Source organism: Schistocerca cancellata, chromosome 2 (genome assembly GCF_023864275.1).
Source record: "Schistocerca cancellata isolate TAMUIC-IGC-003103 chromosome 2, iqSchCanc2.1, whole genome shotgun sequence".
NCBI classification, from domain to species: Eukaryota; Metazoa; Arthropoda; class Insecta; order Orthoptera; family Acrididae; genus Schistocerca; species Schistocerca cancellata.
The window spans coordinates 293,632,966-293,652,505 of NC_064627.1; the positions used below are offsets into that span (position 1 = coordinate 293,632,966).

The window sequence follows — 19,540 nt, forward strand, 5'->3', positions numbered from 1 at the left end:
AAGTAATGCATCACTTCCTTTTTCTTGGCCAACAAGGATGGTACAAATGTGAAACTTTGCATTACAAGCAGCATGTCGTCATTTGATTTCTCACTGTCGAGCAAGAAACTGTTGGCAACATTCACAAGCATTTGCGTGCAATTTATGAGGCATCTGCAGTCGACAGAAGTGCGGTTAGTCACTGAGCAAAGAGGGTGAGGCCATTATGAGAAGAGGTTTTTCAAGATTTGCAGCATTTGGGGCAGCCATCCATGGCTCTCTCACTTGACAATATGCAACTTACTGATGTGCTCACCTGTGGTCCCAAGAGACAGCACCATTACCTCTTAAGCTTAAGTAAATAGATTAAGCTAACTCAAAAAGCGCTTCCAGTTACTTCGGTGCCATAACAGCTTAGATGGCTGATTGATTTAACATGACAACGCTTGAACTCACACAAGTTTGAGGCCTCCGGAACACATTACTAAACAGGTTTGGAAAGTGTGACCTCCATCCACCCAACAGCCCTGACATAGCTCCCTTACTTCCACTTGGTTGGGCCATTAAAGGATGCCATTCATGGAAGACAATTTGAGGATGACAAGGAGGTGATTCACACAGTGAAGAAATGACTGTGACCAGAACAACGAATGATACCGACAAGTCATACATACCCTTGTGTACCACTCGAGGGAGGCCATACAACGGGAATATTACGAGGAAAATTAGGGAGTGCAGAAGAAACATCATTCTTTCTTGTCGTCGTAGTCGTCGTCGTCGTCGTCGTCATTTAAGACTGATTATGCCTTTCAGCGTTCAGTCTGGAGCATAGCCCCCCTTATACAGTTCCTCCATGATCCCCTATTCAGTGCTAACATTGGTGCCTCTTCTGATGTTAAACCTATTACTTCAAAATCATTCTTAACTGAATCCAGGAACCTTCTCCTCGGTCTGCCCCGACTCCTCCTACCCTCTACTGCTGAATCCATGAGTCTCTTGGGTAACCTTGCTTCTCCCATGCGTGTAACATGACCCCACCATCTAAGCCTGTTCGCCCTGACTGCTACATCCGTAGAGTTCATTCCCAGTTTTTCTTTGATTTCCGCATTGTGGACACCCTCCTACCATTGTTCCCATCTACTAGTACCTGCAATCATCCTAGCTACTTTCATATCCGTAACATCCACCTTGTTGATAAGGTAATCTGAATCCACCCAGCTTTCGCTCCCATACAACAAAGTTGGTCGAAAGATCGAACGGTGCACAGATAACCTAGTCTTGGTACTGACTTCCTTCTTGCAGGAGAGAGTAGATCGTAGCTGAGCGCTCACTGCATTAGCTTTGCTACACCTCGCTTCCAGTTCTTTCACTATGTTGCCATCCTGTGAGAATATGCATCCTAAGTACTTGAAACCGTCCACCTGTTCTAACTTTGTTCCTCGTATTTGGCACTCAATCCGTTTATATTTCTTTCCCACTGACATTACTTTCGTTTTGGAGATGCTAATCTTCATGCCATAGTCCTTACATTTCTGATCTAGCTCTGAAATATTACTTTGCAAACTTTCAATCGAATCTGCCATCACAACTAAGTCATCTGCATATGCAAGACTGCTTATTTTGTGTTCACATATCTTAATTTCACCCAGCCAGTCTATTGTTTTCAACATATAATCCATAAATAATATGAACAACAGTGGAGACAAGTTGCAGCCTTGTCTTACCCCTGAAACTACTCTAAACCATGAACTCAATTTACCGTCAACTCTAACTGCTGCCTGACTATCCATGTAAAGACCTTTAATTGCTTGCAAAAGTATGCCTTCTATTCCATAATCTTGTAGAACAGACAATAACTTCCTCCTAGGAACCCGGTCATATGCCTTTTCTAGATCTATAAAGCATAGATACAATTCTTTCTTGTGTGTGTGTTTAATTGTGTTCAATAAATAACTGCTGAAGAAAAAAATGTGATGCATTACTTTCTGAGCGAGCCTTGTATAATATTGTTAATTGAATGAAATTGAACATAAACAAACCTTCTGCATCTACGTGTGTGTCCAACATGATATAAAGGCACTCCTGTGGATGTGACTGCAAATCCCTTGATACTGCATGGAGAGCAATGTGAGGGTACTCGAGAGAAAATCCCTGGCCAGTGGAGTTGTTTACCCATGACAGACGACTGAAACAGATAAAAATTATGCCTTCATTTTTGTATGATTGTAACAGCCCCAAAAACACTAAACACAAATAATCTTAACGAATTGACATTCATTATTACTGACTTAAAAATATATGTACGAAATCAGCTTTGAGGGAGGCCACCACAAACTTTGGAGTGTGTGTTTAAAAAAACTACCTGGAACTCCATCCTCTGACAACTAAATTAAGAATGTAATTAACACTACCAAAAGCAACAACTTTGATGGGGCTAACAATATCACATGTAAATTACTGAAATCCTCTCTTCATGCAACACTATCTAGTCAAATCTATCCAGATACCTTTTAATGGACAGTAATATGATGTGTGTCCATCATTCGCTTTTATGACAGTTTGAACCCTGCTGGAGAGACTTTCAATGAGGTGACTCAATGCCTATGGAGAAATGGCATCCTCAACAATCCAAACCAGAGGATGTAGTGATGTTGGACACTGGAGTCTGGAGCGAAGCAGACCTTCAAACTTTCCCCAAAAGTGTTCCCTTATGTTCAGGTATGGACTCTAGATAGGTCCATCAATTCAGGAATGCTACTGTCCAAAAACCATTGCCTCACAGATGCTGCTGTGTGACAGAACGCACTGTCATGCTGATACAACCATCATCTCTGAACTATTCCTCTGCTGTACTCTGTACATAATGCTTAAAATGTGTACACCTCCTTTTGCGTTTGGTGTTTTCTTAAGTAGACATACCCTAACCACAAAAAACATTCCCATACCATAACACCTGGTCCTCCATACTTCACTGCTGGCACTTCCCATAACAACAGGTCACATTCTCCAGGCATTCGCCAAACCCATACAGGTCCATCAGATTGCCACAGCGTATAGCACGATTCATCGCTCCCAACTACTCATTTCCAGTCACCCCCTGTCCACTGACATCACTCTACAACACACAGACACTGCTTAACACTGACTACAGAAATGTGTGGCTTATGAGTAGCTGCTCTAGCACTGTATCAATTATTTTCAATGCCTTACACACAGTCATTATATTAGCTGGACAAGTGTAGCACTTTTGAACTGAGTCATTCCTTCCACTGATTTCATGTGATTTTTTAAAACCACCTTCTGCAATGCTTGACTACTGTTGTCCGTCAGCACACAAGGTTTACATCATCTTTATTTTGCTGTGGTTGTTCCTTTGTGTTTCCACCAATAGTTGACTAAGGCAGCTTTAGAAGGGTTGAAATGTCCCTGATCGATCTGCTACTCAGCTGACATCTGACGACTAGCCCATGCTTTAAATCATTGAGCTCTCCTGACTAATCCAGTCCATTGTTACTGCTTCTTTACAGACAACTTAATACTCCCTTTCATACCAGCAGGTCTGCTGCCTCTTCAGACATCTGGGGGTATATTCCGCATTACATATGGGTGTCCAGATAATTTTGTTCAGGTAGTGAATACATTATACAAAAGAAAGTCAAAGTTTTAATTGTCACCTCAAATAAAGTCACTTTAAATAAAATTATTTATGTAGGTTTTTGTTTATTTGCAGGTACACGTTTGCAGCGCTGGTACATGTTCAAATCTCTAAGCCACAGTAACAGTGCCACTAGAGGAGCCAGAACAAATTGGTGCAGCACACCTCCACTCTATCAATGAGCAAAGCCATTTCATTATGGCTCCTCTAACAGCATACTCTGGTACCATGGTGCGGGGGACTTCTATCTGGCAACATAGAATTCAACTGGCAGCAGCAGTGCACCCATGCGACAAATAAGAGTTTCAGGGATTCACAAGCTTCTAACACTGTCTAGCCTACGATGCGTTATTGCAGTCTAAGGTGCCTGTGCACTTTAATTGCAAATGATTTGTGTTATCACTACCAGTGCAATATGTTTCTTAGTAGCTAGCTTCGTAATGGGGGGAAAAAAGTATGTCAACTATAAATAGATAGTAATGGCATATGCAGAAGAACATGAACACAGAGCAGCTGAGTGACATTTCGGTCCTCCAAAAAAAGAAAACATCACCATTCATGATTGGCGGGAACAACTTTGGGGGGGGGGGGGGGGGGGGGGGGGTGTCTCGAGAGAGAGAGAGTGTAAATGTGCATGTAGAGGACTGAAATAAAGGCCAAATGATTTTCAGGGATTTTAAACGTCAGTTCAGTTTTATAAACTAAGAATTATTTTAGTCTGGGTTTGCAATCTAATAACAACAATGGTAAAATGTTATTTTTTAAAAAAAAGTGCTTAAAAATTTCAAGAGTATCTTATGGTCTGTAAAATATGGTATTCCCCAACAAGCCAAGATATGCTATTGTAAGACCCCTTTAAAACAAGGCAGTAAGAGAGATGGTAATAACTACTAACAAGTCTTGTTGTTAACACTGTACCACATTAGAAACCATTACACCTGTAAAAACAGATACCTATCACAAAATAAAGTAGTTAGTCGCAATTTGGATTCCAGAATTTCTCCGGAGAAAACTACTTTTCCAACTCACAAACAAGATTATATACAATTTAAATAACAAAATATTGCCTTGCAATATTTCCTGCAATTTGCCAAAGTATTTATTTTGCAGTCCACAGTATACTCCAATGGAGACTCAAATTCTTTGGCATCATAGATTATGTTAGTATAAGTAACACCTGTGAAAGCAGCCATGTTTATATACCAACTCTGCTGTAACCATTGTTCAGCTTTTTATATTGGTGCGACTACTGACCAGTTGTCCATGAGGATGGATGGCCACTGCCAAATTGTGGAAAACAACAAAGTTGACCACCCTGTAGCATAACACATAGCTGTACAAAACATACTTGATTCAACGGTGCTTCATAACTCAGGCCATCTGGATCCTCCCCTTCACCACCAACTTTTCGGAACTGCACAGATAGGAATTATCCTAACAACACTCCCGATATCATCCCACCGCCACACCTGTCAGCACTATCCTGCCACTCTAGTCCTTGCATGCTCCACCAGGCAGCAGCGATTCCTCTTTCTCCCACCCGCACCTTGCTTGCAATCCCCCCCCCCCCCCCCCCCCCCCCCACCTTGTTCTGGATTGTTGCACCCTTTCAAAGCGTATGTGTTAGTCTGGCAAGAGGGACTGGAGGTAGTGGTCTTGTGCTTGTGCGTGAGTGCTTACTTATATGAATATGCGAGCGTCTCTTTTCTGAAGAAGGCTTTCATCGAAGGCTTTGATGTCTATCAGTCTATCAGTAACTCATGATGCCATTTTTACGGTAGCAGTAATCTATTCTTTTCATAATACTATTGATGTGACAACCTGGACTTTCCACTGTGATTTTTCCTAATGAAATGCACAGTGTCACATGCGGCAGGAGACGGCCCAACCACAACCACCCTCCCTCCACTCCAGAAGTAATTTAAAACACTATCCGAGAATAAAAACCACTTTCACAGAGAAAACGGAGAACAAGTTAAAATGTCCATGAGTCGTCTGACAATATTAGAGGCAAAAAAATCTGGAAGACCATTGTAGTGGGAACTTCGGTCACCAAATGTAACAGCAACACCGAATGTAGCGGGAAGAGGTAGAAGGCGCCGTATTAAGAGGCGTCCGAGCCTTCCAAGTGATTTATTGTTTCCAACTACAGTGCCGCGTTCCCCTCGGTCGGTGTCACCAGGTCCCACAATGCTGAGGGCACCACTTCACTGTCTGTGAAACGGCTTGGCACGGAATGGCTGCCTCAGTGACCCACACAGCACACTGCTGTGTGACGGCCTTGTATGGCTGTGAAGTCTCAGCGATGTCAGGATGCGCCGGCAGCCCCTGCCGCCTCAGCGCTGCTCGCTGGGAAACCCCAAGGCATCCCAGCGGCATGCTTCCTCGCTGGTGTGGCTAAGATCACAGCGACAACAAGCACCCGAGATCTGGCAGCTGAATCTGTGGCCCTGGGCCTGGATGTTTTCAGTACTTGTTGGGAGCCAAGACGACTGCCCGCAGTAGTGAGCTGTGGAGTGGCCCACCGCTGGCTGCTACGGACCCTGCATCGGCCTCAGAGGGTCGAACCAGCGACCCACCGTGGACTGGAACACTGGCGCCTCATCTGCTGCTGTGTGTAGCCGGTGGTGTGACATGTCCCGCCGTCCAGGAGAGCTGCCACACTTGAATGCTTTATTAGTGAACTGGCACCTATTTATATGCGGCTGTGCACCTCCGTTTTTGCTAAACGCGCCGCTCCGTGTCGCGTACTCTTAACGCTTAGGTTGGCCAGTGGGCTCCTTCTGCCTGTGACTTGCACCATGCAAACTGCTGCGTGTACTTTTTCCATCGATTTTATGCCCCTGTGGCCTCTATTTTACTTCACAACTGCTGGTGAGCGTAGCTCACTGTAAACAGGGCCGCACCTGGCTGTAACTTGTGCGCTGAGAAATATTGCACCAAAACTGACTTTTCCTATCCCAAATGGTAGTGCTGCTACACCATGCTTTGCATGTAGAGAACAAAATAGGGGTTGTTTTACATGGGCGAGAGCTGCTGTTTGTAATTCACCACAAGCATAATGTGGGGATAGCTTGTTACATGAAAACATTTAATAAAGGCACTTCTTCCAGGCCTGACTTAATGATAGATTCTTTTCAGAGTACACTGATATAATACCTTGAGACCTAGCAATAATATACAACAGCTCACTTTACCAAAGATCTGTATCTAAAGACTGATGATGATGATGATGATTTTGTTTGGTTTGTTGGGCACTCAACTGCACGGTTATCAGCGCCCGTACAAATTCCCAACCTTTACTCAAGTCCAATCTCGCCACTTTCATGAATGATAATGAAATGATGAGGACAACACAAACACCCAGTCATCTCGAGGCAGGTGATCTGAAGACTGGAAAGTTGCACCGGTCACACCAATATACAAGAAAGGAAATAGGAGAACTCCCCTATATTACAGATCCATATCACTGACCTCGATTTGCAGTAGGATTTTAGAACACATACAGGATTCAAATTACAAATTACCTTGAATAAAAGACTTATTGGCACATAGTCAACACGGACATTGTTCTTGTGCAATACAACTACAGCCAAGTCGGAGTAAGTTGATCCCAGACATTTGCAGTGGGCATGGCATGGCAACTTGGCAGGCTCACTGCAACCAACAACATAACACAATTTCGCAAATGTCTCTATGGCAATGCCACAGAGTTGTCACAACTCGGCAATGACTACCGTTTTGCCTACAGCTGTTAGTACTTTGCAGCTGAAAGTTGCCAACAGCAATGCGAGATCTTTATTCTCATGAAGTAAAGAGTGCTACTGATAGGCGATCGCAAATAGATTCCATATTTCTGGATTTCCAGTAGACTTTTGCTATCTCCTCACAAGCAGCATCTAATTAAACTGTGTGCCTATGGAGTAGTGTCTCAGTTGTGTGTTGGATTCATGATATTGTCAGGGGAAAGTGATTATTCTTAGTAATTAATCAAAAGTCATCGATTAAAACAGAAATGATATCTGGCATTTCCCAAGACAGTGTTACAGCCCTTCTGCTGTTTCTAATCTACACAAACAATCTGAGAGAGAATCTGAGAAGCCCTCTTAGACTGTTTCCAGATGATGATGTCACTTATCGTCAAATAAAATCAGAAGAAGATCAAAACAAATTACAAAATGATTCACACAAGATATCTGTATGGTGCAAAAATTGGCAATTAACTTTAAATAATGAAAAGTGTGAGGTCATCCACATGGTTTATAAAAGCAATCCATTAAATTTTGGTTACACAATAAATCACTCGAATCCAAAGGATTTCAACACAGCTAAATAACTTGGAACAACAATTACAAACAACAAACTGGAAGGATCCCATTGATAATGTTGTGGGGAAGGCAAACCACAGACCGTGTTTTATTGACAGAACAATTAGAAGATATAACAGGTTTCCTAACAAGACTGTATACACCTCATTAAAAGAAAAGCATTTTTCGTTAGGGCAAGATCTTTCCATTATATTTCAATCACCAACTTTCTTCTCTGAATGTGAAAATACACATGTCAAAAAAAGCTTTGCATCACCCCGGTTCCCAGAACTCTCAAAGATAGACGTTCACTGTGTATATTGTATCACAGACACAGTCCCTTTGACTGTTCAGAGATGTCACTAAACCCGCCCAAGGATGTATACAAACATGCATGAACAGAGCCTATTAGACGGGGGGGGGGGGGGGGGGGGGGGGGGGGGGGGGGACGACAGCCGATCTGTTCCAGTTAATCCACCAGGAGGTACACGGCTTGTGTTGTCTGTAGTTCAACCATGCCTAGACAGTCAATACCATGGTTCGATCACGTCACATTGTTACTTTGTGCCAGAAAGGGCTCTCAACAAGGGAAGTGCCCAGGCGCCTCGGAGTGAACCAAAGCGATGTTGTTCAGACATGGAGGAGATACAGAGAGACAGGAACTGTCAATGAGATGCCTCGGCTCAGGACACTCAAGGGCTACTACTGCAATGGAAAACCGCTACCTACAGATTATGGCTTGGAGGAATTCTGACAGTAATCCCACCATGTTGAATGATGCTTTTCATGCAGCCACAGGACGTCGTGTTACAACTCAAACTGTGGGCAACAGGCTGCATGATACGCAACTTCACTCCCGACATCCATGGCGAGGTCCATCTTTGCAACTTCGACACCATGCAGTGCAGTACAGATGGGCCCAACAACATGCCGACTGGACCTCTCAGGATTTACACGACATTCTCTTCACCGATGAGTGTCACATATGCCTTCAACCAGACAATCGTCGGACGCGTGTCTGTAGACAACTCAGTCAGGCTGAATGCCTTAGACACACTGTCCAGCAAGTCCAGCAAGTCGGAGGTTCCCTGCTGTTTTGGGGTGGCATTATGTGGGGCTGACGTACGCTGCTGGTGGTCATGGAAGGCACCATAATGGCTGTACGATACGTGAATGACATCCTCCAATCGATAGTGCAACCATATCGGCAACATATTGGCGAGGCATTTGTCTTCATGAACGATAATTAATGCCCCCATCAAGTCCATCTTGTGAATGACTTCCTTCAGGATAAAATCACTCGACTAGAGTGGCCAGCCTGTTCTCCAGACATTAACACTATCGAACATTCCTGGGATAGATTGAAAAGGGTTGTTTATGGAGGACGTGACCCACCAACCGCTCTGAGGGATCTACACCAAATCGCCGTTGAGGAGTGGGACAATCTGGACCAAAACAGTGCCTTTATGAACTTGTGGCTAGTATGCCACTATGAATACAAGCATGCATCAATGCAAGAGGACGTGCTACTGGGTATTAGAGGTACCAGTGTGTACTGCAATCTGGACCACCACCTCTGAAGGTCTCTCTGTATGGTGGTACAACATGCAACGTGTTGTTTTCATTAGCAATAAAAAAAGGGTGGAAATGATATTTATGTTGAACTCTATTCCAGTTTTCTGTACAGGTTCTGGAACTCTCGGAACCGGTGATGCAAAACTTTTCTTAATGCGTGTATTTTGTTGAATCCACTTACATAGGGAGAAACTATCATCGTAATAAAACAAGTGAAATTAGAGCTTGTACAGAGAGATTTAAGCGCTTGCACACTGTTCGAAAGTGGAACAGTACCAACATAGCATGAAGTTGGTTCGCAGAACTATCTGCCAGGAACTTACTTGTGAACGGCAGAGTAGTCATGCTGGTATAGAAAACTATGGGTTAATCTGGTACGACCAATGTGAAGTCTACATAGGACAGTGGATTCTTTCTGGGAAGAACATAAGCAGGAGAGCCATGCTGCAGTAGTCTCCCTGACAATTCATAGTCTGCATAGAGGGAACAGTAGCCTGTCAGATAGTGTCCAAGTCAGGAGAGATCCTATTTGCACCCACAAATCCGTAATTGTGACCATGAATACTGAGTGAGTAATAATTTCTTTAGCCAAAAAAGCCAGCCAATTTATTCCCTGGGATAGCCACATGACTTAGAACCCTGAGAAAAACAACCGAGCAGGCAGTACGACTCAGGTCAGAATGAAAGTCATGAATAGTAAAGATCAGAGGTTGACAAGAGCAACACTGATAAACAGCCTGGAGGCTGCTCACAAGGCACTACAAATTAAAATATGGTCAAGGAAGGTCTGTTTAATAAAATTTAGGGCTGTGTTAATGGCTATCAACTGCACCATAAAAATTCTCCACATTCCCAGAAACATATTTCTGACTGACAGGCGATGTGAAAGCATATCCCATCCTATCCATGGTTTTTACAGCCACCAATATAAATGATGGTACCACCCCAATAATCCTCAAGAACTGAGAGGTGAAACTTTAGATCCTTGAAATAGTGGTCGGGTATTAATCAAGTAGAATAGGAGGAGGGGAAGGTGCAAGAAAACACGTGGAGCACATTCTAAGGAGGTTATGTGGGGGTCCAGTCAGTAGGCCTCTAAGTATATGTCAACTGGTAACCCCACTCGAGGGATATAGCCCCTCTCTCTCTCTCTCTCTCTCTCTCTCCTCCCCCCCCCCCCCTGTGTGTGTGTGTGTGTGTGTGTGTGTGTGTGTGTGTGTGTGTGTGTGTGTGTGTGTGTTTGTTTTCTGAACTGTGCAACAATGTACAAGCATTGGGGGCCCAGGAGTCAGGATCAGGATGGGCTGTGGAAGAACGACAGAAATGCACAACTATTGTTTTTGCAGGAGAGAACTGGATGCCACAGGAAAGGGTCCAAGGCCCTTAGGATGGCACCCTGGAATTGGTGTTCAACCGAAGCTGTAGATAGAGAGCTGACCAAATGTCAAAGTTGTCGATGTACCGCGTAGGGATGACCAGTTGTCCAACACATCACTAGCCCAGAGATCGCAATGAAGATGACTGTAGCACTCAGTAAGAATCCTTGCAGGATGCCATTCTCTTAGATCCATGAGGAGCTGAGTGATGTACCATCTCTAACTCGAAACAACCAGTGAAATAAAAAGTGATGAATAAAAATTGGCAGGGAGCAACTGCAAGGAGGTATTGGTATTTAGAAAAACCCTATTGTATTGCCATTTCGAACCTAACCAAATGGTTAGTTGTGGATCGTCCCTCCCAGAAACCTTACCATAGTGCCCATAAGACCTCAATTTCACAACTCAGCATAAAAGTTGGGCTACCATCCTGTGAAGCAGTTTGCAGGGCATGCCGGTGAGGCTAGTCAGTTGTTAGCTGTAGATGGATGTCTATTTTCTGTGTGGCTTTAGGATTCGGATGATGATATCTTGCCACTGTGAAGTGAAAACACCTAGCCAAATACAGCTGAAGATGCTGAGTAGGTGGAGTCTGAATAACATTCACATGTTGGATCACCTGATTATGAATCAATCAGGACCTGGGCTGTATCAAGTGATGAGCCAAGAGACAGAAGCAGTTACCAGTCAATAAAAGAATCATTGACGGGGAACAGGATGGGAGGGATGTGTTCATCTCATGTTTTATGCATTCGAAAGATGGTCGGGTAAGAAGAGGATGCCACTGCAGTCATAAAGAGGGTTGTGAGATGCTCAGCAAGAACAGAAGCATCAGCAGATATACAGCTGTGAATGAGGAGACTCAGGATAGTTGCTTATCTTGGTGGCCCAAAAGACTACAGAGCTCTGCCATACCTGGGGTAAATTTAATTAGACATCCAGTCTCATCACAGATTTTGGAAGGCAGCCTTATCACGAAGCTTGAAAGGCAAAGGTCTCAAGTTGAAATCTCATTCTGGCATGCAGTTTTAACCTGCCAGAAGTTTCTTAAAAGTTCATGTTTCCCCTACCAATAATTTTCAATATGGAAAAAAGGAGCATGAATAAAAAGCCATGAAAGGAGAGGTATTGGTGGATCTGAGCAGTGAAACTGACAGTCTCCTGAGAAAAGAACTTAACAAATTTGTGTTGATTAAAAATAGTAATGAGAGATTAAAATTGGGCTACTCCGGTGAACAAAGAGAAATTCTCTTTATAAGATGGTGTCATACTTGGCCAAAATCATGCTAGATAGACTACATTACACAATGGACTAGCGTGCTGAGGAAGAGGAGACACCACCTCACAGTGTGGTGGCTCATGAGCCTCAGCTCACGCCCTGGATATCGTGCTGGTTCAGTAGGCACTAGTCGCCAGCCCAATGTCCTGATAGTGCACATCTAATACCTTTGGCTAAGTTTTCTTGCAAACTGGTATTAACAGTTTCTATTATAGGCTCATAGGATTGCAGAGGGGACTTAGTAGACAAAGTTTTGATAAAGAATCCATGTCCAGAAATGTAATGTTTGGGTGTAAACTAAGTTTAAGAGCAAATCCCACTTCACAGTACACATACAGCTAAGATAAAGAGCTCGGGCGTCTGTGCTCTACAGGATCCCTAGGCATGGCCATGTTTCGTCTGGTTCTCTTCTACATGACAAAGGATGCACTCTTCAAGTTGACAGTGTGCCATGTTATGGAGCACCAGTGAGCCCTGCTAGTTGCAACTGTATCAGTCCCTCAAAGTCATGGTTGTACTCTGATGAAAATGGTACACTATACTGCACTTGCCACAAGAACTGTTGAAAGCACTCTCTTCTCAGTTTGTGAGCATACCATAATGCAAGAGATTTGAAAGTAATCTGGCCTTCAAACTTATTTTATATCCAAATGGTACGTTTCCAGACATGGCTTCCTTATCCAAACTTTACCTGCTACTTCCCCCTCTACAACATGTAGAAGCCTGCAATAAGAATTGTGAAAAAATCTGTGTAATGTAACTATATGCAAGTCAGCACTGAACGTACTCCATATAGAACTGCAGAAATTGAAACTTCCAACCCCTCCCCCCTAGGTTGTTTGCTAAGAGTTGGAGTTGAAATTAGGATGTTATTATTTACTGCAGCAGAGAATGGAGATTCATCTCTACCAGAAATCCTCATCGATTTCTGCTGAAAAAAATAAAGATACAGAACAGAAACCTGGGCCATGACATCCTTTTGCGCCCACTGAAAGTCTACCTGGCTTTTAAAATGCTGACACTACATTTAATGCAGATAGACAGCTGCTTATTTTGGCAGCACTGTCCTTTTCCTCAATTCAGACTGAAAAGGTTGGTTGGTTGGTTTGGGGGATGAAAGGGACCAGACTGCTACGGTCATCGGTCCCTTTTTCCAAAGACAAAGAACATCCACAGAGAATAAAAACGAGGAACAGAATAGATCACAGACGATACAGAACAATAGAAACGGAGACAAGGACAAGACAAAACGAACTAAAACCACACAGAGTGTGACAGTGGTTGGCCGACCATAGAAATAAAAAAGGAAAAGCCAACCACTTAGAAACACATTAAAAGATCAGTTTAAAATCATAGGCCAAAGGCCAGAATCAAAACAAAAAATAAAACAGAAACACTCAGATGAAAGAATAAAAACTCCCTGCCCTAATAAAACGTAAAACTAAGGCAGCCATAACAGGGTCATCAGATAAAACGGCAGGGAGCGTATCAGGCAGCGCAAATGTCTGCCTGACCACAGCTAAAAGGGGGCAGGCCAACAGAATGTGGGCCACCGTCAAAGCCGCCCCGCAGCGACATACAGGAGGGTCCTCCCGGCGCAGTAAATAACTGTGTGTTAGCCGGGAGTGGCCAATACGGAGCCGACAAAGGACGACTGAGTCCCTGCGGTTGGCTCGCATGGAGGACCGCCACACAGTCGTCGTCTCCTTAATGGCACGGAGTTTATTGGGTGTAATCCGATAGCGCCATTCAGCGTCCCAAAGCGCAAAAACTTTTCGGCGGAGGACCGCCCGCAAATCAGCCTCTGGGAGGCCAACATCCAGAGATGGTTTACTCGTGGCCTCTTTCGCCAGGCGGTCAACATGTTCATTGCCCGGGATACCGACATGACCGGGGGTCCACACAAAGACCACAGAGCGGCCGCAACGCGCAAGAGTATGCAGGGACTCATGGATAGCCATCACCAGACGAGAACGAGGAAAACACTGGTCGAGAGCTCGTAAACCGCTCAGGGAATCGCTACAGATAACGAAGGACTCACCTGAGCAGGAGCGGATATACTCTAGGGCTCTAAAGATGGCGACTAGCTCAGCAGTGTAAACGCTGCAGCCAGCCGCCAAGGACCGTTGTTCGGAATGGTCCCCTAGAGTTAGCGCATACCCGACACGACCAGCAACCATCGAACCGTCGGTGTAAACAATTCCAGAGCCCTGATACGTGGCCAGGATGGAATAAAAGCGGCAGCGGAAGGCCTCTGGAGGGACCGAGTCCTTCGAGCCCTGTGTCAAGTCGAGCCGAAGGCAAGGGCGAGGAACACACCACGGGGGTGTACGCAGAGGCGCCCGGAAAGGAGGTGGAACAGGGAAAAACCCAAGCCCACAGAGAAGCTCCTTGACGCGTACGGCGATCGGACAACCCGACCGGGGCCGACGGTCTGGCAGATGGACGACTGACTGCGGGAACAGGACACGATAATTGGGATGCCCGGGCAAGCTTAGAACATGGGCCGCATAAGCGGCCAGCAAACGTTGGCGCCGGAACCGCAGTGGAGGTACACCTGCCTCCACTAGTACACTGTCCACAGGGCTGGTGCGGAAAGCACCAGTGGCAAGGCGTATCCCGCTGTGGAGAATTGGGTCCAGCACCCGCAACGCAGTTGGGGATGCTGAGCCATAAGCTAGGCACCCATAATCCAGGCGAGACTGGATTAACGCCTGGTAGAGCCGCAACAGGGTAGAGCGGTCGGCGCCCCAGTGGGTGTGGCTCAAGCATCTCAGAGCGTTTAGATGCCGCCAACACGTCTGTTTAAGCTGCCGGATATGAGGCAGCCAAGTCAACCGGGCATCGAAAACCACCCCCAAAAACCTGTGGGTTTCCACCACAGCAAGGAGTTCGTCGCCAAGATAAAGCCGCGGCTCAGGATGGACTGTTCGGCGCCGGCAGAAATGCATAACGCGGGTCTTGGCTGCCGAAAACTGAAACCCATGCTCTACAGCCCAAGACTGCGCCTTACGGATAGCGCCCTGTAGCTGACGTTCAACAGCTGCAATGCCAGTAGAGCTGTAATAAAGGCAGAAGTCGTCAGCATACAGGGAAGCAGAGACAGAATTTCCCACGGCCGCAGCGAGCCCGTTAATGGCTATTAAAAACAGGCAGACACTTAAAACAGAACCCTGTGGCACACCGTTCTCCTGGACGTGGGTGGAACTATAGGAGGCTGCGACTTGCACGCGGAAGGTACGATACGACAGGAAATTGCGGATAAAGATCGGCAGAGGGCCCCGAAGACCCCATCCATGAAGCGTAGAAAGGATGTGATGACGCCATGTCGTATCGTACGCCTTCCGCATGTCGAAAAAGACAGCGACCAGGTGCTGACGGCAGGCAAAGGCAGTACGGATGGCCGACTCCAGGCTCACCAGATTGTCGGCGGCGGAGCGGCCTTTCCGGAACCCACCCTGAGACGGAGCCAGAAGGCCCCGAGACTCCAGTACCCAATTTAAGCGCCGGCTCACCATCCGTTCAAGCAACTTGCAAAGAACGTTGGTGAGACTAATGGGACGGTAGCTGTCCACCTCCAGAGGGTTCTTTCCAGGTTTCAAAATGGGGATGACAATACTTTCCCGCCATTGCGACGGAAACTCGCCCTCGACCCAGAGACGGTTGTAAAGGTCGAGGAGGCGTCGCTTACAGTCCACTGAAAGGTGGTTCAGCATCTGACAGTGGATGCGATCTGGCCCGGGAGCGGTATCAGGGCAAGCGGCAAGGGCACTCTGAAATTCCCACTCACTGAATGGAGCGTTGTAGGGTTCAGAAGCGTCGGTGCGAAAAGAAAGGCTCCGACGTTCCATCCGCTCTGTAATGGAGCGGAAGGCCTGGGGGTAATTCGCAGAAGCGGAACTCATAGCAAAATGCTCTGCTAAGCGGTTTGCAATGACGTCGGAGTCAGTACAAACTGCTCCATTCAGTGAGAGCGCAGGGACGGTGGCAGGGGTCCGATAGCCGTAGACGCGTCGAATCTTGGCCCAGACCTGCGAAGGAGTGACATGGAGGCCAATGGTGGACACATACCGCTCCCAGCACTCCTTCTTGCCTTGGCGGATAAGGAGGCGGGCCCGCGCACGCAGCCGTTTGAAGGCGATAAGGTGGTCTAAGGAGGGATGTCGCTTGTGACGCTGGAGCGCCCGCCGGCGATCTTTAATCGCTTCAGCGATCTCAGGCGACCACCAAGGCACAGCCTTCCGCCGAGGGGACCCAGAAGAACGGGGAATGGCAGATTCGGCGGCAGTAACGATGCCGGTGGTGACCGATTGAACCACCGCATCAATGTCATCACTAGAGAGAGGCTCAATAGCGGCAGTGGAGGAGAACAAGTCCCAGTCAGCCTTATTCATAGCCCATCTGCTAGGGCGCCCAGAAGAGTGACGCTGTGGTAGTGACAGAAAGATCGGAAAGTGGTCACTACCACACAGGTCGTCATGCACACTCCATTGGAGAGACGGTAAGAGGCTAGGGCTACATATTGAAAGGTCAATGGCGGAGTATGTGCCATGCGCCACACTGAAGTGTGTGAAGGCACCATCATTTAAAATCGAGAGATCGAGCTGCGACAATAAATGTTCAACGATGGCGCCTCGACCTGTTGCCACTGACCCACCCCACAGAGGGTTATGGGCGTTGAAGTCGCCCAATAGCAAGAAAGGTGGCGGCAATTGGGCTATCAGCGCAGCCAGGACATGCTGCGAGACATCACCATCCGGTGGAAGGTAAAGACTGCAGACGGTAACAGCCTGTGGCGTCCACACCCGAACAGCGACAGCCTCTAAAGGTGTGTGGAGAGGGACAGACTCGCTGTGCAGAGTGTGAAGGACATAGAGGCAGACGCCACCCGACACCCTTTCATACGCTGCCCTGTTCTTATAATAACCCCGATAGCCACGGAGGGCGGGGGTTCGCATTGCTGGAAACCAAGTTTCCTGAAGAGCTATGCAGAAGAAAGGGTGACGGCTGATAAGTTGTTGGAGCTCAGCTAGATGGTGGAAAAAACCGCCGCAGTTCCACTGGAGGATGATATTGTCCATGGCTGAGAAAGGCGTGAAAGGACTGGGAAGGCAATTTACGCCGCTTGTTCACTCACTGCCACCGATTCAGTACCCGTACGAGAGGCATCCATGGCGTCTGAGGGACCAGCGAGATCAAGGTCCTCAGCGGACGCTAGAATCTCGACTGCATCCTCAGACGCAGAGCGCGAAAGGTGCGGTGGGGTTGGCGCCACCGCAAGTTCTGTGGCCTTAGAGGTCTTTCTCTTGGACTTCTCTCGCTGAACCTTGGGTTGCACCGGCTGGGAAGGCTTCACCGATTCAGCCTCCGGGACAGAGGAGGATCGTGAAGCCCTACGCCCGGCCGCTGGTGAGGACTTATGCCACTGGCGGCCGTCATCCTTCCCGCTGGTGGAACCCTGGGAAGGGAGGGTCCCAAGGGAACTCTTACGGGCGAGAGTAGCCGAAGAAGTTAGACGCTTCTCCGGCTGAGAAGCGGGGACGGACGTCCCCGACGGGTGGGAGGAGGTTGCTCCTGAGGTAGGTGGTGCAGGAGCAACCGGTTGGGTAGAGCCCCCCACAGGCAAGGGGGCAGGAGGAGTCGTACTGCTTATCGAGCTGGCTGGAAGTCTCGAAACTGATGGGGCTAGCACAGTTGTCGTAGCAGCTGCATAAGAAGATGTCATTCTCACAGGATGGAGTCTGTCATATTTCCTTTTGGCCTCAGTATAGCTCAGCCGGTCCAGGGTCTTATATTCCATAATTTTGCGCTCTTTCTGAAAGACTTTGCAGTCAGGCGAGCAAGGTGAATGGTGCTCCCCGCAGTTGACACAGATGGGAGGCGGGGCACATGGAGTATCGGGATGAGATGGGCGTCCGCAATCTCGACATGTGAGGCTGGAAGTGCAGCGGGAAGACATATGGCCGAACTTCCAGCACTTGAAGCACCGCATCGGGGGAGGAATATAGGGCCTGACGTCACATCGGTAGACCATCACCTTGACCTTTTCCGGTAACGTATCACCCTCGAAGGCCAAGATGAAGGCACCGGTAGCAACCTGATTGTCCCTCGGACCCCGATGAACGCGCCGGACGAAATGAACACCTCTATGTTCTAAGTTGGCGCGCAGCTCGTCATCAGACTGCAAAAGGAGGTCCCTATGGAAAATAACACCCTGGACCATATTTAAGCTCTTATGTGGAGTAATAGTAACGTTAACATCCCCCAACTTGTCACAAGCAAGTAACCTGCGTGACTGGGCGGAGGATGCCGTTTGTATCAGTACTGAGCCAGAGCGCATTTTAGACAAGCCCTCCACCTCCCCAAACTTGTCCTCTAAATGCTCGACGAAGAACTGAGGCTTTGTGGAGAGAAAAGACTCCCCATCAGCTCTCGTACAAACCAAGAATCGGGGCGAATAACTATTACCTCCATCCTGAGACTTACGCTCCTCCCACGGCGTGGCCAGAGAGGGGAACGTTTTCGGATTGTACTTTTCAGCATTGAATTGAGCCCGAGAACGCTTAGAGACTGCTGGCGGCTGGCCGCCAGCGAGAGATGATGTACCACGCTTCATTGCGGGTCATCCGCCCTGATGCCACCTACTCCGACCAAGGGCCCTCCCCACGGGCGCCACCCAGCCGCAGCAATAGCCACCTGGCAGGATGGCCATTGCCGGGAGTCCTGATGCCCCAGGGAGACGGGCATCTACTCCTTGGCATACGTGGGGAGTTAACGGCGCAGGCATCAGTAGAGCGATCCCTGTGTTGTCAGGGGGCTACAACCAAGAGGGTACATGGCGGCCCCACCACAACGGACTGGCTACCGTGCTGGATCTTAGGTGCAAAACTGTCCAAGGTCGTCGTCGCAGTTAAAAGAAACACTGCAGAGTGCAGCGTGGGAATCGCATCCAGGGACGTATCCTCGCCCAAGAGATGGAAAACGAGCGGAACACTATTGCAACGACGAAAAAGCCGGCTAAAGGTCTCAATGCACGACGGATACAGTGCACCACGTAAGGCGCCCTTCCCCAATTGGCTCGCTCTTCGGAATAATTTAGAAAGATGGAGGTCAAACCCGAGAGGGGACCATCACATAAGGCCGAAACACGTGAGACTCCTTTTAGTCGCCTCTTACGACAGGCAGGAAGACCGCGGGCCTATTCTAACCCCCGAACCCGCAGGGGGGTCAGACTGAAAATCTGTTTTCACCCATGTCTCCTAAAATGAGAGGCAAATTTTAAAATTGGTGTACTGTTCACTTTTTTGTGATCTGCCAGTTCTCAATGCTGTCACTCTGTCCTAACACAGACACCTGACTCTGCAGCATC

General features: G+C 47.2%; 1 protein-coding gene across 1 annotated transcript in view; it reads right to left on the reverse strand.

Annotated features, from left to right (window-relative positions):
* LOC126161656 (methylosome subunit pICln) overlaps nucleotides 1-19,540 on the reverse strand; it is an 84,282-nt gene that overhangs the window by 60,044 nt on the left and 4,698 nt on the right. Inside the window, exon 2 of the mRNA XM_049917650.1 lies at nucleotides 2,019-2,164. Within this exon, the coding sequence (XP_049773607.1) occupies nucleotides 2,019-2,164 (146 nt within the window). The remainder of the gene's footprint in view (nucleotides 1-2,018; nucleotides 2,165-19,540) is intronic.